Source organism: Rutilus rutilus, assembly GCF_951802725.1.
Source record: "Rutilus rutilus genome assembly, chromosome: 7".
Classification (NCBI taxonomy): domain Eukaryota; kingdom Metazoa; phylum Chordata; class Actinopteri; order Cypriniformes; family Leuciscidae; genus Rutilus; species Rutilus rutilus.
The window spans coordinates 44,245,421-44,272,110 of NC_140221.1; the positions used below are offsets into that span (position 1 = coordinate 44,245,421).

Sequence of the window (26,690 nt, forward strand, 5' to 3'; positions counted from 1 at the left end):
TGTTCTCAGTCATTTACAAGATAATACAGCAAAATAATTTTTTTTATAAAATAATCAGATATTTAGGTTTGGTGTATGCATATATATATATATATATAAATTATATGTATATAAATATAACATTTAGTTTTAATAATAGATAATATCAAATAATAAAATAACTATTTAATAAACCAAAGCTGGTTAGGTTTAGTGAATCTGCAAAATGTTACGTTTTATCAATACAATCTGTTGCACAATAATGTGAGATTCACAGTAGCTTGCAAAATATTTAGTTCAACATTTACAGTGTCATTTATCAGAGTCTCATCTGCCGATTTCTAACCAAAATCTGCCAGTAGGCCTATAGTTTGACAAGGCATAGAGAGGCCTAGTCTGGTTTGGTAACCTCATAGGTATGCCATGGATAGGCAGTTTGGACCGGCAGTGGAAGCTCGCCAGATGTTTTTCATCATCAGCCCTGATAGCAATGCCAAACCATGCCAAGCCCTGGCCACATCAGACTGGAGTTATTTCATTAGTTGTCGTTTTTGGTGGCTTCCACGCTTTGTTCTCCGTTCACATGACTCAGCTGAACTCCTGCCAAGAGCCAACGACTTACAAAGAGACAGGAAAGACATAAACATGATGAAAGGAAATGAAGAGAAATACTCACACAAGCACACCAAAATGGACAATAGCTGGCCTATTCATTGATTTCAGAAATATAGACAACGTGAAATCAACACAAAAAGCCATTCGCAACTCGTTTTCCCTTCATAATCAGATGTATTCATATCCTGAAAGCAATATGTCAATGCAATCAGTTTGATTACAGGTGTGATTACTGAAGCCAGCGGATTCCACTCCTGAGCTGGCAAGATGGCAGGTTCACATGTACCTGGCCATGTGCCAGTACTCTGCTAACACAGGGCCAGGACACATATTGGCATTATAATATCATATGTGAGTAGCAATTAAAGAGACCACTCACCATTTCTCCAGTCTAACAATTCCACGATAAGTTCAGAACACAACTGTACAGCACAATCGGTTTGCTAACAAATCCTGCATTATCCACGTAACGTTTTCCATGTGTTGAGAAACAGGAAGTATAATGTCCTCCCGCTGACCGACATTTGAACCGCCTCCTCTCAACCTGCTCAATCACTCTGTGAGTATCATACTATCTGTGATGTCACATGTTGACTGGGTCTGCAGGGTTATTATACTTAACTAAAACTAAAAAAGCATTTTCATTACATGAAATAAAAAAAACTGTATATAAACTTGATAATAATCAGAAATGTTTCTTGAGGTCGGCACCGATAGCCTCATGGGCAGCGTGCTGACATATGGCGCCGTTGTGCTTCGGGCGACCCGAGTTCGAATCCCGGCTCGTGGACCTTTCCCGATCCCGTCCCCCGTCTCTCTCCCACCTCGCTTCCAGTCCACTCTATACTATCCTATCACAATAAAGGCAAAAATCACCAAAAAAAATCTTTACAAAAATTAGAATGATTTCTGAAGGATCATGTGACACTGAAGACTGGAGTAATGATGCTGAAAATTCAGCTTTGATCACATGAATAAATGACATTTGAAATTATTTTGAAATAGAAACTACAAAAATATTTCACAATACTGTTTTTATTGTATTTTTCATCAAATAAATGAGACTTCTTTTTAAAAGCATTAAAAAATCTACCTTTGAGCAGTGGCGTATTATCAGTCTAGCAGAGCTAATATAAAAGCAGACACGAGCCAGAGGTCAGAGATCAAACCATGGGGCCGAGGCCTTTATTTCCAATGATAGACACACAAGAGGCAAGGCAGTCACTTTTGCTTTCGAGCTTTCTTCACGGCCCTCTGAGCAGGAGCGGGGCAGAGGTCATGGGTGACGGGGCGGGACGCCCTCCTTCAGCTGGCGTACGGGGCGTGGGGAGCGGGGTTGGGGGCGGGGTTGGGCGCAGGATTGGGGTTAGGATTGGGATTGGGGTTGGGAGCCGGGTCGGGGACGGGGACGGGGACGGGGATGGGGAAGCAGCCCCGTTTGTGCCACTGCATGTCGCGTACACGTCGGATGGACTGCAGCTGTGGTTCTGTGGCTCCCCAGTCGTTCCAGTGTTTGTAGTCACCGTGTTCAAACACGAACTGCCGGCCGCGGTAGCCGGGGTACATGTAGCCCACCCACCTGAGAAAACAGATCGCAGTGATACTTGAGTTTGATAACCAATCTGGGCTCTCATCCAGTCAGTGCAATGCCAGATTAAGTTGCGAAAAGATATCTTGAGGAAATACACTCTTAAAAAGAATGGTTTCAAAAGCAAGTTTTGCACAGTGATGGCATGGATGAACCATTTTTGGTTCCCCAAAGAACCTTTCAGGCAACGGTTCTTAAAATAACCACTTTTTTCTTTGGCCCTGTTTACATCTGGTATTAAGATGCGTTTTGGTCGGTCGGATCTCAAGTGGACGACACTAAATACAGGAGTAAACGGTGTCTAAAACGTTTTGAGCTTGTCCACTTTTGACCTCTTCCAGAGGAAGTCGAAAACACATTCGACAGGATTGCTTTTGTAGTGTAAACGCTCATGTGGTCGAGTGTGTTCAAACAGACACAAAAGACCGTATACTCTCCGTCTACTGATCTAATGAGTAACATTATGGGAAGAGCTCTAGCCAGACGGGATTTAAACTGTCGGCTGAAGACCCAAGTTTGGTTTGAAGATGAAAAACATACCAAGCACAATGTTCTCTCACCATTCCTGATTTCTAACACACACTCACAGTGTTCGGCTGGTCTTGTGGCTGTCAGAGCTGAAACTAAACCTGATGTTCTCTGTGTGTTTTCCCGTCGTCCCTGGTCGTGTTCATATGTAAATTCAGCTTATTTTGTCCATTAGATCAAAAGATCTGAAAAAACCCATACATTTACCCTCCCATAGACCCTCCCTGAAGAAATCAGGACAGAAGTGGTTGAAAGTGGACAAAAGAGACGGATTAAAACACCAGGTGTAAACTGGAATGTGCTCTCCTCGTCCACTTGTGATCCAATCGACCGAAACGCATCTTAATACCAGGTGTAAACAGGGCCACAGTATGAAGAACATTTTAATAATCTAAAGACACTTGACTTTTTCCACTATAAAGAACCTTTTGTGCAATGGAAAGATTCCATGAATATTAAAGGTTCTTCATGAAACCACTGATGCCAATAAAGAGTGTATTTAAAATTGATATATATATACATATAAAAAAAAAGATCAAGACCATCAAAGATCAAGATCATCTTGAAAACTGAAGGGTTCATAAATTAACAACTCACGTTCCATTGACAGCTTTCGCACTGGCCACACGGTCCTGGAAGCCATGAACCCACAGGCTGGGAATGTCATCATCCACGATTTCCATCTTTCTGCCGGCAAAGCTGCTGTTCTCGAACAGATATAGCTTGTGTTCGGCGCTGTCCTGGTAATGGACCATAAACACAAGACTCAGTGGAGCATGACAGCATCTCAGATCTTTAGGAGTGTGTGAGTGTGAATGTGAACGTGAATGTGAATGTGTCTCACCACTTTAAGAGGTCTGATGGACAGGAGACAGTAGCTCTTCTGGCTGTTGGTCCAGGTGGTCCAGCGAGGATATTCTCCTTTCTCCAAAACAAACTGCTCTCCCAGAAAGCCTTTCTGCTCAAAGGCGACCCATCTATGACAAGAACACATTCACAGACAAGCTCACATCATGATGGATAAATGGATGATTCCTATTGATTAAAGCAGGGATTCTTAATAAAATATATACTTGAAGTAGATTTTTAATTCATTTCGATAATTTAACAACACGTTCGCATGTTCACAATTCTCTGATCACATGACATGCAAGTAAACCAGTGTTATTTTAGTATCATTGATATGCTACATATTTTGAATTAGATATTATTTTAATATTTTCTGCTTTCATTTTAATTTGAGTAAAAGTCTTAGTAATTTTGTTGTATGTTGTATGTCTAGAGTATATAGTTTTAATTCTGTTTTAGTTTTTTCACTGCTAAAAATTATATTTTTGTCTCGTTTTCAGTGCAAATATCTAAACATTCTTAAACCAACATTTACATGAGAAGGCAAAATGACTTGAGATATTAAGTTTTGTTTTCTGAAAAATGTATCAAAGTTAAGTGAGATTTAGCTAAAAACAAGACAAAATATGGGGTCAGAAAATTAAACTTAATTCAAAGGGAAAACAGGATTTTTTTCTGACCTCATTGGCATTTATCCTGTTTTAAGCTTAAACTCACTTAATTTTGATGCATTTTTCATAAAATTTTCATTTTTCATTTTGCTTCTCATGTAAATGTATCTTGATTTAAGAATGTTTAGATATTTATACTGGAAAACACAACAAAAATACTGAGGAAGAACTTCTTTTTTGTGCAGTGTAGTTATTTAGTACTTTTTATTTAGTTGTAACTAAATGAAAACGGCTGAAATAAAATAATTTAAAGTTTTTTTTATATATTTTATTTTTCAAGTAATGAAAATGTTTTTAGTTAAGTTAACAATAATAACCTAGAGGTAGACAAATACAATATAGCCTATATAATTGTAACAGTGGTAATGTAATGCAATATTAACAGAACAATAACTATATATTATATTCAGAAACTGGCCGTTTATAGTTTGTTATGTAACCTGTCCATTTAGGTAAATTAATTAATGATAATTAATTTTGTGATTCCAGAATTTTAAGGAACTGTATGCAAAAACAACAGTAATAGCAACAAATATGATTTCACGTTACAACTTTAGATTGTTTTAATATATTATTTATAATATTAATGTAAATTATATTATTAATAAATGATCTATTTTATATTTAAATGATTTGAATTTTATATCTTAATTAAAACATAACAATGATATTTTAAGTCATCCTGTTGAAAGTTTGCCGAGGCCTGCATGAGAAGCACTGATATAAGTAGTTTATTTGAGTCGTATGAGATAATCATTCCTTCTGAATCCATATGCTATAATTTGCATGCACAACAGACTGAACCTTGTGAACGTGTGCTGTGCACTGACAACCCTCTCTTCCACCTTTTTTTTTTATATTTGCATATATTTACACACTTTTGCTTTTAAGAACCGTGTCAAAATTTGGTGACCTGTCCCTTTAAGAATCGGAGAGGTTAGACTCGAGGTTAGACCAGGGCTGGGCAAGAGATCCACTTTCCCTGATCAAACTCACCGCTTTCTAGCAATCCTGAGACCTGGATTAGCTTGTTCGTGTGAGTTTGATCAGGGTTGCAGCAGAAACTTTGCAGGAAAGTGGATCTCTGGAGACAGACAGACAATAGAGAACATGCACTGTACTCACGGGCAAGACTCCACTATGATTGATCCAACTTTTTCCAAGTTCTTCTCAATCAAGTCCTTGCATTCTGCTGACAGCTCGACCTTTTTCCCTCGGAAGTTCTCAAATTCATACAGTGAGACCTGTTAAGATCATTTGGTTTCAGCATTTACATGTAAAACCATTTATACAAATTGTCAATCATTTCAATAAAGAAATAGGTTCTTCTCGTTTCATAAATGAGGCCCTTTTGCCATTTTTTAATTTTTTTATAGCCTCAATTCAATATTTTAGAGTATTCGGGCTGACCAATAGATCACGGATCTGATCAAATCCTAAATATTTGCATCATTACAGGGAAGATCTTCCTAAAAACAGACATTGCTGCATTAAATCGGTAACACTTTATGATCAGGTTCCATTTGTTTACAGGTAACAACATTAGCCTATAATACATGTAACAAATGTATTGCTCATGCGTTAGTTAAAGCATTTACGTTAACTAATGGAACAGATACACTTTTCGTAGGACAAACAACTCACAAATGAGATCTCTTTAACATCTCAGTTGTTTCTCCTAGGCAGCAATGAGATTAAATATAAACCAAATGGAGACGTTTGCTTAAGTCTCCAGCTTCTTCACAAGAAGTAATCTCACATGTCTCCTCTAGCGTGTCAGAAGAGATCTCAATGTCTCCAATTGTTGGTGTGCAATCACAAAGTTAGAGATCTCAATATAAACTCAAATATTTCTCATCAAATTGTTCAAATTCAAATGATGTGAGATGCTCCACATTTATTTATAGCTCAATAATGTAAGTTGATACATAATGCTAACTGAGAATACAGTGAGTCTCATGAGATATAAAAGAGCAATTTCTGAGCAAAATATCCTCTGTGAATATTAATGGTATAAATGTATATATTTGGACCTTGTAAACCGCTCCTGCTCCTCCTTGGCTCTTCCCAGCAACTTGCTGATCTGGGACTCCCAGCTGATCCGACATGTCTCTGTCTGTCAAACACACAAAAACACGTTAGAGACGAGAAAGAACCATTCTGAATCACTGCATACGCATGAGCACTGAATACATGAGAACAGCAAGTAAATCAAACCAGATGTTATATGGAGAAAATATATGAGATCTGATCTTGAGCGGGCAGCGAGTTGGACACTTAGAAATACCTGAATGGCATTGCATAATATCGAAACAAAAATATTAAAACGAGTGGCATTTATTTTGAAGAGAGATGCATACTTAATGTATGAAATTTTGCATTTCTATTAATGCAAAAAAATCACATAAAAAATAGATAAGAACAATAATATTTATAAAGCACAATTCCTATTGCCCAACGTTAATTAGGTAAACATTTTTCTCGCAATTAACACAGCTGAGGATAATAAACATTGAAAAATTACTGAAAAACATCCAAAAGGAACACGATTAAACACCGATAATTATGTTCATTGCACGCATTTGTGTTTGCAAAAATATTCTTAACAAAACAAAACTAAGATGATAAAACATCAAAACAAGTGGCATTTGTTTTTTAACAAAAAAGCACAAGATGAGGTTTAACAAACATTGAAAAACGACTGAAAAACATCCAAAAGGAATTCAACTAAACACAGATGATTATGTTCACTGCACGGATGTTTCAAATCAAAGCAAAACAAATCAAAGCAAAATAAACAAAAACAAAACAAAACAAAAACAAAACATCAAAAGATCATAAAACCTCAAAAACATGTGCCATTTATTTTGAAGAAAGATGCATAAGCATGCTTTTAATGCAAAACAATTCAGGAAAATAAAAAAAGATGCGTGTAAGGTTTTAAACTATGAAACAATATATAAAAAAAAAAGTCAAAAAGGTTTTAGCAATAAAAGTTCCAAGAAGAACAAGACGACAACATCCTTGTTTCTGATAAAGAAACATCTATAAATCGTGCTCTCTGAAAAAAATATCGTCTCCTCTTTTATACCATTTTCTATAATAAATTCTAGGACAATTCATTAGATATTCAAACAATAAACCTAAGGCAGATTTTATGACAATAATAGATACGTATGAGAAGTAAGACTCTTTACCTAAGTAAATGCATCTTTACCTGTTTCTCCTGTCCGTGACCTTCAGCAGTTCTTCTCACCCCTCCACTCTCTCCCTCTCTCTCTCAGCGTGAGTGTGTGTGTGAGTGTGAGTGTGAGTGTGTGTGGAGGTGAGGGTGTGTCGGGTGAGTGGAGGGGACCCGGGGGGTATTTATGGTTTAATTCCGTCCACAGCAGCAGAAATGGGTTGTGCGTGGATTGCTGTTGATGCAGCAAGTCTGTCGGTCTCATTTGTGTCCGTCAGACTGCCTCTCAATAGGCCGAGAGTTGGCAGGAGTTGCCCACAGCACCAGCCTGCTCTGCTGCCAGCGTGGGTACAGCGGGCATCCACAGGGAGCGAGCCAAGAGGATTCAGACAGGATCAGCTGCTGTCATCACAACCTCTCTCTCTCTCTCTCTCTCTCTCTCTCTCTCTGTGGTCACTGCAGTCCCGTGAGCCGCCTCTGTGCCTTAACCCACTCACATTTCGGTCACTGATCCTTAGTTGATGGATTCTCAAACTTTGTGATTGTTTTCTATAAGTGTTTGCCCAAGACAAGCATGTGTGGAAGACTATTCCCAGGTTTCACAGACAAGGTTTAAGTCTAGTCCCAGACTAAAATGCATGCTCGAGCTGTTTTACGTGCACTGATATACCTTAAAATATGTCAGTGTCATTGTTTTGTCTCGAGATGCACAGCAGTAATGTTTTTTTCTAAGATACGTTTATAAAAGTTATTTAAATGTCCTGATTGAACTAAGGCCTAATCCTGGCTTAATCTAAACCCTGTCTGTGAAACCAGGCATACAGGTGCCACTTAAAGAAATCAATTCATTAAAAAATAAAATATAAATCACTTCTCAAATTGACAAATAAATAGTAAAAGTTTTAATGTAAATTTAACAGATGATTTTTTTTTTGCATTACAAAATATTTGGCATTTTACTTAAAAAAATTTTTTTACTCAAATTGACAAGTAATCATTTTATTTTTAAGTAACACGACTGTTAAAAAGTTTGGGTTCAGTAAGACAATTGTAATATTACAAAAGATTTCTTCTTCCAATAAATGTTGTTATTTTTATCTTTCTATTTATCTTTTTTTATTTTTTTTATGTAGGATATCAGTTTCCACAAAAATATTAAGCTGCACAACTGTTTTCAACACGGATATTAATCAGACATGTTTCTTGAGCAGTAAATCAGCATATTAGAATGATTTCTGAAGGATCATGTGGCACTTTTGAACGCCAGTGTACTTCATAATAATGGTCCAGAAATGGTTAGAAATGCAAATTGACTGAAAGTTCATCCTGACTAATTTGTTTACACAAACAAAAGTCATTTTTATTTGTTATATCAAGTAGAAATAATATAAATTCTTGAGGTAAGAATAAACTGTTACAGTGCATGATCTTGTTATATTCTGCTGTTGGAAGATTCTTACTTGAATGGCTTGTTAAAAAGCAAATTAAACAAATTAAACTTTTGGCCATCTAGTGGTTGAAAAAAATAAAAACGGCATGCATTTTGCGGAAGAACATTGTTTTGGTTGTGCTTCGGCTCTGTTACTGTTTGGATGAATATGGTTATAATACTGCTCATAAAACATTCACAGGCTTAAGAGATATAACCAGTTTAGATGGAAAGGATCTTAAGCTGACTAGCTGAAGACGTTACTGTATCTTCTTTACCCGTTAATAGGCATGGTACTTCATTGAAAATAAATTCCAGCCAGTGCTTTAAGTGGGCCGGTACGCGCCGGTACTCAGTACCGCCACTTCCAAATATAGCTCTTGAGCGTACCGCCACCTGTCTGTGCGCCCAGAACGTGCTTTTAGCGTACTGGTACGCTCGTTTGCACATCTGTTTTAATCCTTTGTCTGCGCTGCCGCTTTACTTCACAATGCACGCTTCCTCCTTGTTTATACTTTCGCCTGGCTCCGCAGCGCGAGTCTCCGCAGACTGCGCGCGCAATTTGCGCACCTCCCCAAACGGACGAGGTGTTTTGACGCGCTCGCCGTTGTACTAATCTTTGAAACGATAGGGGCGACTCGAGTAATTGTCCTCTAAACCATCAGGAATCAGCGGTGAGAAGATGAAAGCTATACACATGTGACAATGTTTATTTTAGTACACCACCACCAATAACACACTACAAACAGAATCGTGTAAAACCCAGTAAACCCTGAGATTATTACTCGTGACAATAAAACAAAATATATGGATATGAGAATGTGTATACAAAATAAATTAACAATATCTTATATTTTCTAATTTCACTAAATATTTCATTAAGTTTCGTGAAGATTATTCATTAAATTATGTTCATTAAAAATACTTTTTATGCTATTGTATGCTCATTTGACTTGCAAACCGGGTGCCGGTGTGGTGAGAAGTTCGAGCTCGTTATTTATGTTCAGTAGCTCTTTCTACAGTAGCTCTTACTAAGGGTATTTTTTCAATACCATTTTGCACATTTTATTTATGTTCAGTAGGCCTAGCTCTTTCTAGCTCAAACAAATCCACAAACTAATAAAAGGATTTATTATTTTTTATAAGGTCGTCTGTTGACTGCTGTATATAAAACCCCTTAAGTTGTTGTTACCTCAGGGGAGGAGGGGAGTCAGCAAAAAAATAATAAAAAATAATAATAATAATAATTTTTATAGAGTACCGGCACCTCTTTTGGGCCACTTAAAGCACTGATTCCAGCACAGAGCTACAACAACAACAACAATGAAATGAGCCTTCACAATAGATAATGCTTCACAATGAACTCTGTTAGAGAGCTATATGGCCATTTATCTGTTCAATAAAACACCTTACTCACCTGTTGAGTAATAAAAACGCCATCTCCAAAAAGCAAAGCCAAAGTTTATTATCATTTTGAGCTCTGTCGCCGCCAGCGGGTGATTCCTCAGAGTTTCGAGATTTAGCGGCTTCTTGTCGACCTTTCTCACTCGTTGTGACAACTAACCTCTGCCACTCTCACACACCAGACACACGTCAAAGTAGCCGGAGCAACTTTACTCTGTTTACGGATATGACGAGACATGCACGGGCGACGCAATTTCCCGCGAAAACCATCCCGACAGGTCTAAATAAACACGTGTAACAGGCTTACCAAAGTGAATCAGGATAATAAAAAATAAAAATAAATAAAAACACGTTTTGAAATAAGTATTCATGAGTTATTGACTTATTTACATTTTGTTAATTTTGAACAAAAGAAGTAACAGAGTGTAGGCTAGCCTACCTTTAAATAAATAAAAATTAACATAAATAAGCTGTACAGATCTCCATAGAACTGTATAACAACATCTAACCCTCAGGCTACTTGCATTTAAATTAAACGCCTACTGGAAAAGTAGATTTGAATGTAGGCCTATGGTTCTTGCACTGTACATTAAAATGATAAAGTGTTTATTAGACATCTTACAGCTCACTAAACCTAAATGTGTAATTCATAAACTTTTTATACAGCCATTTTCCACAAAAATATTATCCAGAGTGAGTAAAAATACATGAAAATGAATGACGGCCCATGGGACTTCCCACTTTTCCCATCAAATTCTCCAGTAACTGCGGTTTCCAAACACGAACCTCTCTTTCTATCACTGACTTGCTTAGAAAATTCACTGTGCTTGATCTACTGATATCTCAAATGGTATACAAAGACAAACTTGCTTCCCATTTAGAATTTGTTTTAATGAAGATATCCCTTAATTGTAATTCATAATTCATTTTTTGTAAAACACAACTCCCGTTGCCCAACATTAAACAGGTAAACATTTTCCTCTAGCAGCAATGTACACAGCTGAAGTCAATAAACAAACATTGAAAAAACATTCAAAAGGAACACAACTAAAAACACAGCTTATCATAATTCAGATTTGTGTTTTGTAAAAGTGTTCTTGGCTGGACTGTAAGGACGTGGGCAGCAAAGCAAAATAAAACATCATAAATGATAATCAGCCCGATTATTAGCTGATGCTTCTCTGCTTGCTTTAATTCAAGTAGAAATACAGAGAATAAAAGAATTATAATAAAAGTGAACGAGATCAAATGACCATCAAATGATGTTTAGAAATAGATCTTAAAGGAATGGCACGATGTAAACAGAACAAAAACAATTAAGAGCAAGAAAATGGATGTTTTATATAGCAATGCCATAATGAATTTCTTCAGACTTTTAGAAACACAACATTTAAAATCTGATTTAAAGAACAGTCTAGATCAAATGCAAAGTAATGCCTAAGACCTCAAGGCACAATTTCCAGTGGCGTGACTCATTTAAAGTGCATTGTAGCATGAAGCTATACTGACATCTGCTTTTCCCATGATCAGAGATGGACAGAAGACGACACGTGCGCTTTTGGCCCCTGCTTGAACGGAGGAAACGTCTTTAAAATGAATTGCTTGTTTTACCGTCCTGCTAAATTAATAAATGTAAACAGAATCAAAATGAGCTTCTGGTCCAAGACTGATAGTAAACAGCTCGTGCTTTGCTTGTGCTGATTATGATGCTGCAGACTTTCATGTTAAAAAGTAAAAAGGTGCATAACAGGACATCATCTTGGCAAAGCCTACAAACATTTTAGTCCAGGGACACATATTTGAAAAACATATCTGATAATCAGTCAGTATGAGAACGAAAGGCTCATTGCACTTCTCATTTACGCATGTCAGTTCCTTTGGCATCTTAGTGACTTCCTTCCAGATTTCCTCTCAACAAACTGCATCAGACCTGTGAGGAAAGACGGCAGAGTAAACGCCCGTCTAAAACTGGAAGAAGTGACATTTGCAACCAAATGACTGAAAAGTCAAAGTGATGTAAAAGTGGATTTTGTCACCCTCTACTGGGGATGAAGCGAGCGACATACGAACGTCCCACCCTACACTCTCAGAAAAAAAGGTTCCACGGGGTTCTATATAGAAACTTAGGGTTCTAGACTCAATTTTAAGGAGAAATGATTGCATAATACTTTCATGTTTAATGGATGGAATTTTTCTAGTGATAAAAGTATGTTTACAAGCTGTTTAATTCAAAACATTCAATTAAAGTTAAAAAAGAATTTCCCAACGTTAAATAATTCAAACTAAATCCATAAATTGATTCCGGAACCCCTAGAAGGTTCTATATAGAACCATTTCTTCTAAGAGTGTATGTGCTCTCTAATCATAATGAACTTTGAAGCAAATATGATGTGAAAGATTTGAGGAAAGCCCTCATCAAAAGTTCAGGACACTTCATAATTCAGGGAGGAATCAGGGGACACACACTCACCTGAGCTACACACATTCATGCTTCACTTTCAGGCTGATTCATTCGCTTCTTGGATTTGAGCTCAAGCAGCCATGAGGGTGAAGAGCCGGACCTGGATTTACATAAATCACAATTATTACACATAACACTTAACGTAATTCAGATCATTCTCATTAAATTCATCATTACGGATCCAGATGAATGTGCTTAAAGTTACTAAATGAAGCACCACAATAAACTATCTATCTATCTATCTATCTATCTATCTATCTATCTATCTATCTATCTATCTATCTATCTATCTATCTTTCTCGTTTCTGTCTTTGCCTGCGGTCCCTAATAAAAATAAGTGTACTTAAAGTTGTTAATTTTATTAAGTATACTGAAGTAAAGTTTAAGTATATTTTTAAGTATACTTTGTAGTATACTAATATCAATGTATTAGTAGTATACTTTTAACTATACTTTTTCAATATTAATTGGGACTAAACTGGCCCATTTTTTAGCATATAAAAGCATACTTTAAGTCAGTGTTACTCATTGCGCGGCTCGCGAGCCTCATGCGGCTCGCCAAGCTTTAATTTGTGGCTCGCATGGCGGTAAATAATATGGTGATATGATAATGCATTCACTACAGATGTTTCATAAAAACATTAATAACAAGTAGGGCTTTAACATAACCTTTTAAAAACTCAAAGTGTCAGCTCTATTACAAATAATTTCGATCGGATTGAAAGGGGTGGTTTATCGAGAGAACGTGAAAAAACTTGATCGACTGAAAACCGAAACTGAAAGGACGACGTATGACGCGCTGAACGAGCTGTTCTCCTGATGAATAAAATGAGTGTCCTGTCATTCTGTTCTCCTTTCACTCAGCATCTGTGAAGTGAAGCATGGACAACGGCTCACCAGTCCTTGTTTCAGATTATCATACAGACGACTGGTTTTGGGCATTTTTACCGCATGATAAATACAAACAGCACGGCACAACGGTTCATGTTCATATTCCGATTTGAATCTTGACTTATAAACACGCACATCAACCCGATCACGTATCACACCACGATGTTTGTTTAGCGTTCATGTAAACTACAATACATTCAGATTCATCAATCGAAATGAATTCAGTCCGACTGAAACAAAAGTTGTGCATGTAAACATATCCAGTCTCTGTGGAGTTGCCAGTTATGGCGGTCAAGCTCTTAATGCTGCATGCTCTTGGATGGTTAGATAAATACTTAAGGTGATTCTGGGATGAATATTTTCTGGAAATCCTGCTTTTTTTTTTTTTCATTAAAGGAAATTATCTTGTCTCAGTTACAAATTTGACTGATAAATCATGAATAATGTTTTTTTTTTTTTTTTTTTTTACCCTTTTGTATTTATTGCATTGCATATTGTATGTTCAGGGGTGACAGATTGATAGGCAGACATGGTATACTATTCGTGACTGGATGTAACTTTTGATACTTTGCGGTAAAATGGCTCTCCTACTGACTTTGTCCTATCAGTGCGGCTCTCATGAAAAAAATAGTGAAGACCACTGCTTTAAGTGTAACAGTAGTAGACGTTGAGTACTAGTTTACAACAAAATTTTTTATTTGTATTCCAACTATACTACAAGTGAACGTAGATATACTGATAGTTTACTAGATAAGTACTTGTAGCACATTTAGTTTATGAAAGTACACTTTAAAGTCTTCTCTCAGTAAACTACTAGTTTAGTAGTTTTATACTGCAAGTATACTTGTAAGTTTTCTTTAAGTGAACTTAACATCATACTTATTTTTGCACTACTACGTTCCTATTTAGGTATTATTTAGTATACTCTCCTATTTTTAAGTTTAAAAGAAGTATACTAAGAGCACACTTGAATAAGCTTCTTTTTTTGTAAGGCTTTGCAACGCGTTTCTTATTTATTTTTTAAGATTTTTTCTTAATTTGGTGTTTTTTTTCTTTAGCTGCAGTGTGTTGAGCTCTCTAAGCCACCGTAGTTTCACTCAGATATATGTCAAAAAGGAAAGGAAAGACTATCGTAACTTCTGTTTCATACGGATGTTAATTAATTATGGATCATTCAATTGAAATAACCAAAATGAATTCAACAGAATTGTGACAATTTCATTTCCAAAGAATGAGACTGTTTGCGGTCGCACTCACGCGCTGTCCTTGGCGTCCACAGGGGGTAGCACTCTGGGGCCGAGGGCCATGGTGGGTGTGCGGGGAGAGCGCGCGGGAACAGACGGAGGCGTCTGGGCTTCTGTTGGGCTTTCTGCTTCCACCACTCCACTTCTCCGCTTTAGCTGTGCCTGAAGAGAAAGACGAGACAACCTTGTTGAAACCACTGAGACTGAGACTAGAGTTGAGGCTGATTTATGCTGGTTAGAGCTGGTCTTGTTGGTTTACCACCACAGCCTCAAAACAATATAAAAAATATACTTTACAATAAGGTCTCATTTGTTAGCATTAATTAATGAATTAGCTAACATGAATTAACAATAAGCATGTGTTTTACAGGATTTATTCATCTTTGTCGTTAAAAAAAAAACCCCATTGACTTCCATAGTGTTTTTTTTATATATATATATATATATATATATATATATATATATATATATATATATACTATGGAAGCCATGGGGTCCATCAACTGTTTGGTTACCCATATTCTTTAAAATATCTTCTTTTGTGTTAGGCAGAAGAAAGAAATACTCATACAGGTTGTGGTGAGTAAATGATGACAGAATTGTTATTTTTGGTTGAACTATCCCTTTAAGGTCAAGCGTCCTAATGGAGACACCAGCATCCAAAACCTGACATATACAATACCAGCAATACTGGTCCCATCAGCAGGCACATATAGTGTTTGATGCTCTACCATGAGGGCTGAAGGGTTCATCCCAGGAAACATAGGGACTCTCTTCGGCTGGCAGGGGGCTGGCGAGGACACGGCGTCCCGGGACGGCTCTTCTTCTGATTCTGAGTCCCCTCCATTGAAACACTGATCTTTTGCATCTGTAATAGATTGATACATCACTGTTCAAAAGTTTGGGGTCAATGCTGCTCTTTTAAACGTTTTATTCAAAGAACCCTGGTTTCCACAAAAATATGAAGCAGCACAACTGTCTTCAACATTGATAATAATAGGAAATGTTTCTTGAGCAGCAAATCAACATATTAGAATGATTTCTGAAGGATCATGTGACTGGAGTAATGATGCTGAAAATTCAGCTTTGCATCACTTGAATAAATAATACTTTAATATATATTCAAATAGAAAATGTCTATCTTAAATGGTAAAAATATTCCACAATATTACTGTTTTTATTGTAATTTTGAAGCATTCGTGATCAGAAGAGACTTCTTTAAAAACGTTTGAATTATAGTGTCTATAATGATCCCACCTGTGGAGTCGCAGAACCTCCAGTCAGGGTTTGTTCCCTCCGTCAGCGCGGGAAGAGCGCCTCTCTGTCGGACGGCACGCGTCGGCATGGAACGCTTTATGCTTCGTTTCTTTGCCAGATCGACCTTCGACCGTAAAACGCTGGAGTCCAGCAGAGGAGCTGCAGACTGATCATGCAGAAATATACACAAATACACACTGAGAGAGGTGCATAAGGAGCACTTTTATACAATACAATAATATATATATATATTTATACACAGAGATAATGTAATGATGCATTATGCATTGCATTACATCATTGTAATATATAATAAAGAAAACAGTGAACTGAAACAGAAATGCACCTCAAGAACAGGTAGCGCCGTGGACTCCTCCTCATCCGGGACGTCTGGCGTGTCTGAACCAGTAGATGTGTTTCTCCGTCTAACCCGAGTCAGCCTCTGTAGGGCCTGACTGATTCTGCTCTCTGTGCCAAGACTGAACAGATGAAAACACAACTCTACAGTGAGAGAACTCAACTGTGATGCATTTCATGACCACTAGGAGACAGTCTGAGCAAAACTGACATCCACAAAACTCCTCTTATCGAATAAGCGATCATTGACATGAATGTTGAGTGAATATATACGCTATCGTTCAAAAGTTGCTTTCGTTGTTAATGTTTTTGAAAAGAAGTCTCTCATGCTCACCAGGGCTGCATTTATTTGATCAAAAATGCTGTAAAATCAGTAATAATGTGAAATAGTATTACAATTTAAAATAACATTTTTCAATCTGAATGTAAATCTAAAATGTAATTTATTCCCGTGATCAAAGCTGGATTTTCAGCATCATTACTCCAGTCTTCAGTGTCACATGATCCTTCAGAAATCATTCTAATATGATGATTTGCTGCTCAAGAAACATTTCTGATTATTATCAATGTTGATTTTCTTTGATGAATAGCGAGTGCAAAAGAACAGAGTGAATGTGAAATAGAAATCATGTAACATTATAAATGTCTTTACTGTCACTTTTGATCAATTTAATGCATCCTTGCTGAATAATTATATTATATTCTTCTTAATTTCTAATTCAAAACCCCCAAACTTTTGAACGGTAGTGCAATGGTTAGTCTAAAGGTAACAACTAACTATATTGTAACTTTGAAGTTATGTAATTACTTTGATAAATAAAATATTTTTTTACGTGGCACAAAAACAATGTGGTGACTATACGTCAAACTTGAACATGTAAATTTACATTAATAAAACTATAAAAAGCCTAATTTCTGCTATTTAAATGTAAACATGTAGATAAACAGCAGCATTTACCAAAATAATACTTTTTCTACTAAGAGGATATCAAGTACTACTGATTGAATTGGTGAATCTATTGTTTAACTCATTCATTGAAATCATCTAAACCAAACAATCTGCAGAAAAGAGTTGAGGGCATTTCAGGAGACTTGAGCCTTTTAGCACATTTACTCTTTAGACTTTGTACACCATGTGTACAAATGCAGAAATACAGTCATTTAGTCACCCGATACCAGTGAAAATGCAAATAGCTTGTTACTGGAAAAGCAACATTGTTTTGTCGAGCAGCTCAGACACTGAACATGTCAGTAGCATTGCTTTGCTTTTTAGTTACGTCCCCAAAACTGCTCTAATGCTGAACGAGTGCATGCGATACACTCTGTCTGCCGTCCTCAGATGTTCAAAAGACAACTGAAGGTTTGTTGCTGCGGTGAACATGATGACACGAGTCATTTCTTACCCATCAACATCGTCGTTGTTTTCACTTTGTTCATCGGTTTCCCCGATCAGATTCTCAGTGTCCTCTTCCGCAGCTCCATCTTCCTCGGGTTCACAGTCCTTCAACTGACCCTGAGAGCAAAGAAACACAGGACAACTTCAATACTCAGATTACAGTAAAGTCCTGCCATCTGGCAAGTGAAATGGTCAGCTGACCGGTGCAGTTTTTTGAAATTGCAACACAATACAAAGTTAAATCACATTGTAGGACAATCAACCAAAAGCTACATGACAGTCAAATGTCTGATTAAAGAGGAATATCAGTGACCAAAATAAAACGATTTTATTTAGGTGCATGTTATGTGATTATTAACAGACATTAGAGAACCTTTGATTGTGTTGTTAAATTATTGAAATATTGTCTTAAAATTACTTTAGGTCAAAGGGGATCAGCTGACAGAAAAAACCTTTGAATCCCTGCTTTTGAGGTTTAGATGCCAAAAATGTTGCTTTTGTTTGCTGTGATTTCATAATATCTTATGGTATGACACATTCCTGAAAACAGACACTACAACGAAACTGAGGAGCAAAATAATTATAGGTCTCAATGTTATGACAGATGACATTTCAGAATTTACATATACTGAAAATATACTGTGGCAAATAAAAGAATAGAAATATAATTTGAATTACACAATGCAAAATAATACAATTTCACAACAAGTAAAAGTCAGTCAAGCTTGAGTTGTCTATCTATATATCTATCTATCTATCTGTCTGTCTGTCTGTCTGTCTGTCTGTCTGTCTGTCTGTCTATCTATCTATCTCTGTCTGTCTGTCTGTCTGTCTGTCTATCTATCTATCTCTATCTGTCTGTCTGTCTGTCTGTCTGTCTGTCTGTCTGTCTATCTATCTATCTATCTCTGTCTGTCTGTCTGTCTGTCTGTCTGTCTGTCTATCTATCTATCTATCTCTGTCTGTCTGTCTGTCTGTCTATCTATCTATCTATCTCTGTCTGTCTGTCTGTCTATCTGGCCAGAAAATGCTCAATTCACATTCTATTGGCAAGAATTACAAAAAATGAACCTATCATTGTGGTGCAGCATCACACAAAAGTGATCGTTTCCAATGCAAAACTCTCTCACACACACACACACACACACACACACACACACACACACACACACACACACACACACACACACACACACACACACACACACACACACACACACACACAAAAATGACAATTCGAGCATAAATGTTTTAATGAGCTGGCATGGTCACAAGGGCGAAACTGTCCTTTACAAACACAGCAAACACACACACACACACTCAGTCATCCAGACTTGTTTTTGAACACAGAACAGATACTTTGCATTTCACATCCCTCTGCTGCTCAAAACATGTCGGCATGCAAGAATCGTTCCTAGGAAACAAAACACTTCCTCGTAAACAGAATCTCTGTGACACTGAGCAAATGTCCATCACGAGACAATCCAGTATATATATATATATATATAATATACGGTATAAATGACTATATCTCTGATCAGAATAAACAGAACCGATTCAATTCTCTTCTATATTACTGACACAACTATATGCCTATTGCAGCGTCATCTCTTCTCTTCTCTGATGATGTGGGCGGGGCAACCTGGCTGTCACTCACATGAGATCCACCAATAGCAAACCACAACCAGCCAATCAATTCCCCACGGACGAAATCAAGCCCCGCCCACATTTGTTATTGTTCCAGAAGCCGTTTCACTCGGATTTACATCACAATAGGGAAGAAAAGATGATCACGACATCCATTTCATGATGACTTCAAAAAATACACTAAACCATGTTCTGGTTTTTGGGAATCCAAATAAGACAACTGGAATTAACAGGAATTCTCTGTCCTGTAAAAACCTTATTTGTAATAGTCTTTAGTAATGAAATATGAATTTATATAAACTCACGTCCAAACACAAATGAACAGGAAAAAGTTCAAGAAATACTCTTTCATACAATACAATACTGTGCAGAATTGCTGACATGCTGCATATTACTGTATATGGCTATTGTAAATTTGCATGTACATCAGAGCAAACAAGGTCAATGTGCAGCTTTAGTTTGTGTAGTTACTCACTAGGGAGAAGACTACATTTCTGCTCTACTGCATACCTGTCAACATTTGGATACCAAAATACGGGAAATCTGAACGGGGGGGTGGGGGGGGGGGGGTTCTTTATTTATTTATTTTTTATTTTTTTTTATATCATGTTTCTTTATTTATTTTTATCAATTGCAACAATTAACTGCATTAATTAATCACGATTAATTGCCATTAAAAAAAACTTACTTTTTAACATTTTATAATGTAATAATTTCACAATTAATCTCCAAATTAAGGTAGAAAAACATAAAACAGTATATTTTAAATATTTGTCTAACAGGTAGGAAAAATATACAGAAATTGAAGTTATCAAACAGTTTGCACTGCATACAATTTAAATTGTACATAGATTAATCCTTATTAAAGTAAAAAAAGATCTTTAGTCAAGAGCAGTGAGTGCTTTTCTCTGTTACCTTTGTTCTTTGATTAACTTTACTGACAGAAAGCTTTATTGGCTACTGTCTCTTTAAAAACAGCCGCTGACGGATCTCACTCGCGTCTCATTCTCTCACAACTCTTTGCTTTCATTTACGACTTTTTTTTAAACTAATTTAAGACTGCTCAGACTGCTCTTATGAGGATACTCGACAAAACGAACATTTTGACATAATTGCGTGTGTTAATGCCATCTCTCTCATGTTCGTCCATCCTCGGATCATACCTGTCAACATTTGGATACCAAAATACGGGAAATCTGAACGGGGGGGTGGGGGGGGGGGGGGGGGGGGTTCTTTATTTATTTATTTTTTATTTTTTTTATATCATGTTTCTTTATTTATTTTTATCAATTGCAACAATTAACTGCATTAATTAATCACGATTAATTGCCATTAAAAAAAACTTACTTTTTAACATTTTATAATGTAATAATTTCACAATTAATCTCCAAATTAAGGTAGAAAAACATAAAACAGTATATTTTAAATATTTGTCTAACAGGTAGGAAAAATATACAGAAATTGAAGTTATCAAACAGTTTGCACTGCATACAATTTAAATTGTACATAGATTAATCCTTATTAAAGTAAAAAAAGATCTTTAGTCAAGAGCAGTGAGTGCTTTTCTCTGTTACCTTTGTTCTTTGATTAACTTTACTGACAGAAAGCTTTATTGGCTACTGTCTCTTTAAAAACAGCCGCTGACGGATCTCACTCGCGTCTCATTCTCTCACAACTCTTTGCTTTCATTTACGACTTTTTTTTAAACTAATTTAAGACTGCTCAGACTGCTCTTATGAGGATACTCGACAAAACGAACATTTTGACATAATTGCGTGTGTTAATGCCATCTCTCTCATGTTCGTCCATCCTCGGATGCTGCTGTTCTTCTTCGCGCGATTTTTCCCCCCTAACTAGCCTACTTCAGTGGAAATCCCGCCCTGCAGCCGATTCTAAAGATTTTATTGGTCATGTGAATCACAGTACTGATTGCCTACACCAAACAAACACTGATCCCTAAACCTACCCGTCATTGTAACCTTAACCAATGAAATTAGCTGCGGGGCGGGATTTTCGCTTAACTGGTTTGCGCCCATTGGGATTAAAAAAAAAAAAAAATTATAGAAAGATTAAAAATACGGGAGAAATACGGGAAAATATTTAAACGGGATGATAGCGGGATAGCAATGTAAAATACGGGAGAATCCCGGGAAAAACGGGAGGGTTGACAGGTATGCCTCGGATGCTGCTGTTCTTCTTCGCGCGATTTTTCCCCCCTAACTAGCCTACTTCAGTGGAAATCCCGCCCTGCAGCCGATTCTAAAGATTTTATTGGTCATGTGAATCACAGTACTGATTGCCTACACCAAACAAACACTGATCCCTAAACCTACCCGTCATTGTAACCTTAACCAATGAAATTAGCTGCAGGGCGGGATTTTCGCTTAACTGGTTTGCGCCCATTGGGATTTAAAAAAAAAAAAAATTATAGAAAGATTAAAAATACGGGAGAAATACGGGAAAATATTTAAACGGGATGATAGCGGGATAGCAATGTAAAATACGGGAGAATCCCGGGAAAAACGGGAGGGTTGACAGGTATGCTCTACTGTTCCAGGAGCACAATTAGGGTCGTCCCGTGATATTTTACTAACAATCCATGAGTCATGCAGCAACTAGTGACCTAAAACACACCGTCAAAATCTCTTTCCTGAAGTTACACAAACATTTAAAGATACATATACAGCCATCCACTATCATACTCATAGAGGCCATACAATACTGTTGAAAAGTATGGGGTCAGATAGATTTGTTTAAACTTATTTATTGAAAGAAATTCATATTTTAATTCAGCAAGAGCGCATTACATCGGTCGAAAGTGAGGGTAAAGACATTTATAATGTTACATAAGATTTCTATTAAAAAAAGCTGTTCTTCTTTTGAACTTTATATTTCTAGTCAGTTTCCACACAAATATGAAGCAGCACAGCCGTTTTCAACATTAGCAAGAAATGTTTCTTGAGCAGCAAATTAGATTATTAGAATGATTTCTGAATGATCATGTGACACTGAAGACTGGAGTAATGATGCTGAAAATTCAACTTTCATCACAGGAATAAATTACATTTTACAATATATTCAAATTGAAAACAGTTCTTTTAAATTGTAAAAATATCTCACAATATTACTGATTTTACTGTATTTTTAATCAAACAAACGCAGTCTTGGTGAGCAAAAGAGTCTTTTTTCAATAACATTCAAAAATCATGTCAACCCCAAACTTTTGAACAGTCCACCTAAAACCTCTCTATATAGACTACATGTGCACGCCTGTGGGATGGGTGCCAAATTAAGGTGGTCCAATTAAATTTTAGAGTTTTGGGAGGATCAAGACCTGTCATGACTGACAGAGATGCATATAGAGAAACAGAAGACCCATCATGAGAGGATGAGCAAATATAAGTGAGTAAAAACAAGCCTAGACAGCACGAGATTCCGAGCTAAAATATTCCAGGACGCCTTACATTCTGTTTAACAGTATTTCATGTGAACACACTGACTCATGCATGTGCGCTGACAGGAATTGTAATCACATTGTAAGGATTAATAATAATAATAATAATAATAATAATAATCAAAACCAATTGAATTCATTTAAAGTCCCAAAGAAATCAAAATGTAAGTTTTTTTTTGTTGCTTTTAGTATGAATATGTTAGCCTTAAGTAGCTAGTTTGCTCCAAAACAATGACAAAATTCGCATTTAGAAGATATAATAGTTCAAAACTTAGTCTCTCTCTTCTGCCATTATAGATCAATGATTTTGAGGACATCTCTCTGCACTTCAACTTCTCATCAGATTTTCTGTCCAATCAAATGCTCTCTAGAATCTGAAGCTCCGCCCCCTACATTATAAATAGACGCTGAAGCTGCTGCTGAAATCACATTTACTATTTTCTACACGGTGAATGGCAAACAGTGTGTGCGCTAAATAGGCGAAAGGGAACGATTCAGACAGTGTTCCATCGGGGCGAATGAAGTCTGGTATTAGGTTAGTGTCTCGCTCCGGTCCAGAGACACGGTATAACAGAGCGGATCATGTGATCGAGTCGACACAGACCAGTAAACATTTCGGACCCATTCGAATTCTGCACAGAATGTTGTGTTTTAAAGCGACATGAAGGAGATTGAGAGGAGAAACGGTTAGACAGACTCGGCATTAGCACTGACGAGTAGAAGAGATAACACCAACATAAATTACACTATAAACTTTTCAAACTACACATGCATTCAGGAAGCATGATTATGTTCACTGTTTTGCTTTATTAACAGTTACATAATAAATCTAAAAGGGAAATCTATTACACTGTGGCTGCCATAAGCTGTGAAATGCAACTTTACTGAGCTAAACGGCTCTCGGGCGAGCTGTGAAACGCTATTGGCTATTTTAAAAAGGGGAGGAGCTGCTCGATATGTCCCGCCCTGTCTTCCTGTTTCAGTGGAAATTACGTCAACACATTGAATAACGCTGCACGTTTCAAGGCACTTCAGTGGGCCTTTAAATTATAATGAATAATAATTAATATTAATACCAAGTTCTGGCTTGAAACACTAGATAACTCATTTGATAGCAATCGCATCATCATCTACATCAGCGGTCCACAACCTTTTTTGCACCACGGACCGGTTTAATATCAGACAATATTTTCACGGACCGGCCTTTAAGGTGTGGCGGATAAATACAACAAAATAAAATGATACGACCGGCATTTTTTAAATATAATAATAAACGTGAATCCAATGTGTAGGCCTACTCGCAACTTTATTAGCAGCGTCCTCGTAACATCGGGCCTAAAGACAACTGAGAAAGCCTGAACACAAACAGAATGCCCCCCAAAAGAAAAAAAAATCTCCATGTTTTCGGTGCTGATGCGTTCATGTAACATGTAAGGGTGGCGCTGCCAATAAAGCACCTAAAAGCTGTCACAACGAACCGGACAAATTAATGATTAGGCTATGAATATGTAAAATATAGCAGGAGACATTTTAATTGTTTAATAATAAACCAGTTTTTTTTATGTCAGTGTCGGCTGGAAAGATGAAGTTGACGATGCTGACTCGCGATCTTCGCAGTAGTGAACGCGCCAGAGAGAAATGCACATTTCATACGGATTACATAAGCAGAGAGCAGTCTGCTTTCTTGTTCTGTTTAAAAGTAGAGATTTCAAGCTTTCTATATATGTCTCAGGTCTGTGAGGCAAGTAGGCTACCTTATACGCTGAGTTTCGGTTCATTTATGAGACCGCCAGTTCACACGCCGGCGCCTCCGTGTCGTGATTATCTATTTTCTAATATATTTACTTCTTAATTATTAAATCCAGACAATTGGTTGATGAAACATTGATTAAAATTAAGATTCAATTAATACAAAACGAAATTAAATTTAAAGACAGGCTTTGTGCTTCTGTTTGAGGTCTCTGTGAAAGTTTTAAAGCAGTCTTTTAGTGCCGCTTTCAGAGCGCTCACGTCCTTAATGGAGAACTGTCCCGTCTGTAAAAATTTTAACAATTATATAAAAAAAAATTGTGTGAAATAAATTTCTAAATAAATGCAACTTACTGTCCAGTGCGACTTAGGCTATATATGTTTTTTCTTCTTCATGGCGCATTTTTTGACTGATGCGACTTATACTCCGGAGATACTTATAGTGCGTAAAATACGGTAAGTTATTTATTCTTTCTGTGCGGCCCGGTACCAAATGTCCCGGGGGTTGGGGACCCCTGATCTACATAACGCAGCTGACTGATTGATGTTGCATCAGCGGCCAATGAGCTGCGGCTCAACATTCAAATACCGGTAGTGTTGCCGTTAGCAGTCTGAAGCGTGCTTTCAGAAACCCTCCACCTTCCCCAGCTCCACCTGCATAGATCTGCTACGGGGTTATGTCTTACATGCTCACATGCTGTGAATGTATTGGCAGTAGCAAGTCTTGGTACTTGCTCTGCAGCAACAGCAGCGTAGCAAATCTATTTCACTAAGACCAAATACATTAACATTGCCATATCCATTACTATGCCAATCTCTACGAGAGTTGTCATGACAAAAATAATTATAATAATAATAATAACAGATGAAAATAATAATTTGGGCCTCAAGGTCCAACCTTTCACAAAGAAAATCGCAACAGTGACTTTCCAAATAACTTTGAGCATGCAGTAAAAACTAAAAACAGGAATGTTTTGGAACAGACTCAGTGTATTGAAGACCTGTCAAGAAAGCACAATACCTTAAAAATGGTCTGGTAAAGCGAGAACGGGAAAGAGAGAGAGCAGAGCACACACACTCTTACGTTATTTGAGTTTGACGTTGTCGTGCGTTTGCGCAGGGAAAAACGCTGCCGGCTTTGCTGAGACAGATTCCGAAGGGACCGTCGACCACGAGAAGCAAAACTTCTGAACGGTGTTATGGCCCTCTCAAACCTTCCCACTCGTTCTTCGTCGTCCTCCTCTTCGTTTATTACTCCCTCACGCTCCAGAGTGCCTGAAACCAACTCCACCGCCTCCTGTAATGAGCGACGCATGTTGCCCATCCAACCCGTCACTTGTGTCTGCACCTCGGAGAGTTTCTCACCCAAGAACTGCATCTTGATTTACCCCAAATTACAAAGTATGTCAGGAAAGTCAGTGGTATCTGGTGGTAACGCAACTCTTTCAGTGGGTTTCTGGGAATAAATCCCAGATGTGAGGTCTAGGGGGCGTTGCAGCCAAAACACACTGGCATCTCTGTAGGCATCTTGACTTGTAAACCAAACTGGACCGACCAAGTTTATGCCGATCTTCAGGTTGTCTATCAATCCTTGACGCTCTTCCGGCACTTTCCTCCACAGAGCACATGTAACGTGTCAATCCATTCTGCGGTTGATCTCCAGTGAAATCTTCCTGCTTGGATGCAGTAGAAATACAAATCAGGGGAAAAAAATCTTCAGACATCCAATATTGAAGTCCAGAGAGCACTTGTTCTTGTGCACTTCTCCCAGATCCCAATGGAAAAGCATAGCAGAACTTCGGCAAAAAAACCTCTTATACCTGTCCCGCTGCAGGTACGAACAGGTACCGGAAACAGGCACAGCCCTCAAATGAGTGACAACATCCCAGCTCGGAGAAACAGAGAGAAAGGGGGGAAGGGACGAAAGCTGATCGAGGAAAATCACCCGTCACTGACTGCATTTGTAATAAAATGTAGAAGGACACAGAGA

At 37.4% G+C, this 26,690-nt stretch overlaps 2 protein-coding genes across 3 annotated transcripts in view; both read right to left on the bottom strand.

The window, feature by feature from the left end:
• Positions 1 to 1,751: 1,751 nt before the first annotated feature.
• crybb3 (crystallin, beta B3) lies at positions 1,752 to 10,470 on the bottom strand. Of its 2 annotated transcripts, none has more exons than XM_084413635.1 (6): positions 10,258 to 10,470; positions 6,264 to 6,346; positions 5,356 to 5,474; positions 3,555 to 3,687; positions 3,308 to 3,450; positions 1,752 to 2,173 (listed from the first exon to the last, which is right to left on the bottom strand). In XM_084413635.1, the coding sequence occupies exons 1-6, from the start codon at positions 10,310 to 10,312 to the stop codon at positions 1,900 to 1,902; spliced, it is 807 nt and encodes a 268-aa protein (XP_084269761.1). In that variant the 5' UTR covers positions 10,313 to 10,470; the 3' UTR covers positions 1,752 to 1,899. The 2 variants fall into 2 exon arrangements, with proteins under 2 accessions (XP_084269761.1, XP_084269762.1); XM_084413636.1 differs by lacking the exon at positions 10,258 to 10,470 and adding an exon at positions 7,448 to 7,827.
• A 646-nt stretch (positions 10,471 to 11,116) lies between these two features.
• Positions 11,117 to 26,690, bottom strand: part of tnks1bp1 (tankyrase 1 binding protein 1) — a 32,219-nt gene continuing 16,645 nt past the window's right edge. Inside the window, exons 4-10 of the mRNA XM_084413634.1 lie at positions 17,858 to 17,967; positions 16,444 to 16,576; positions 16,098 to 16,263; positions 15,572 to 15,708; positions 14,854 to 15,002; positions 12,715 to 12,805; positions 11,117 to 12,174 (exon numbers count right to left, since the gene is read on the bottom strand). Of these exons, the coding sequence (XP_084269760.1) occupies positions 12,730 to 12,805; positions 14,854 to 15,002; positions 15,572 to 15,708; positions 16,098 to 16,263; positions 16,444 to 16,576; positions 17,858 to 17,967 (771 nt within the window). The 3' untranslated portion in view covers positions 11,117 to 12,174; positions 12,715 to 12,729. The remainder of the gene's footprint in view (positions 12,175 to 12,714; positions 12,806 to 14,853; positions 15,003 to 15,571; positions 15,709 to 16,097; positions 16,264 to 16,443; positions 16,577 to 17,857; positions 17,968 to 26,690) is intronic.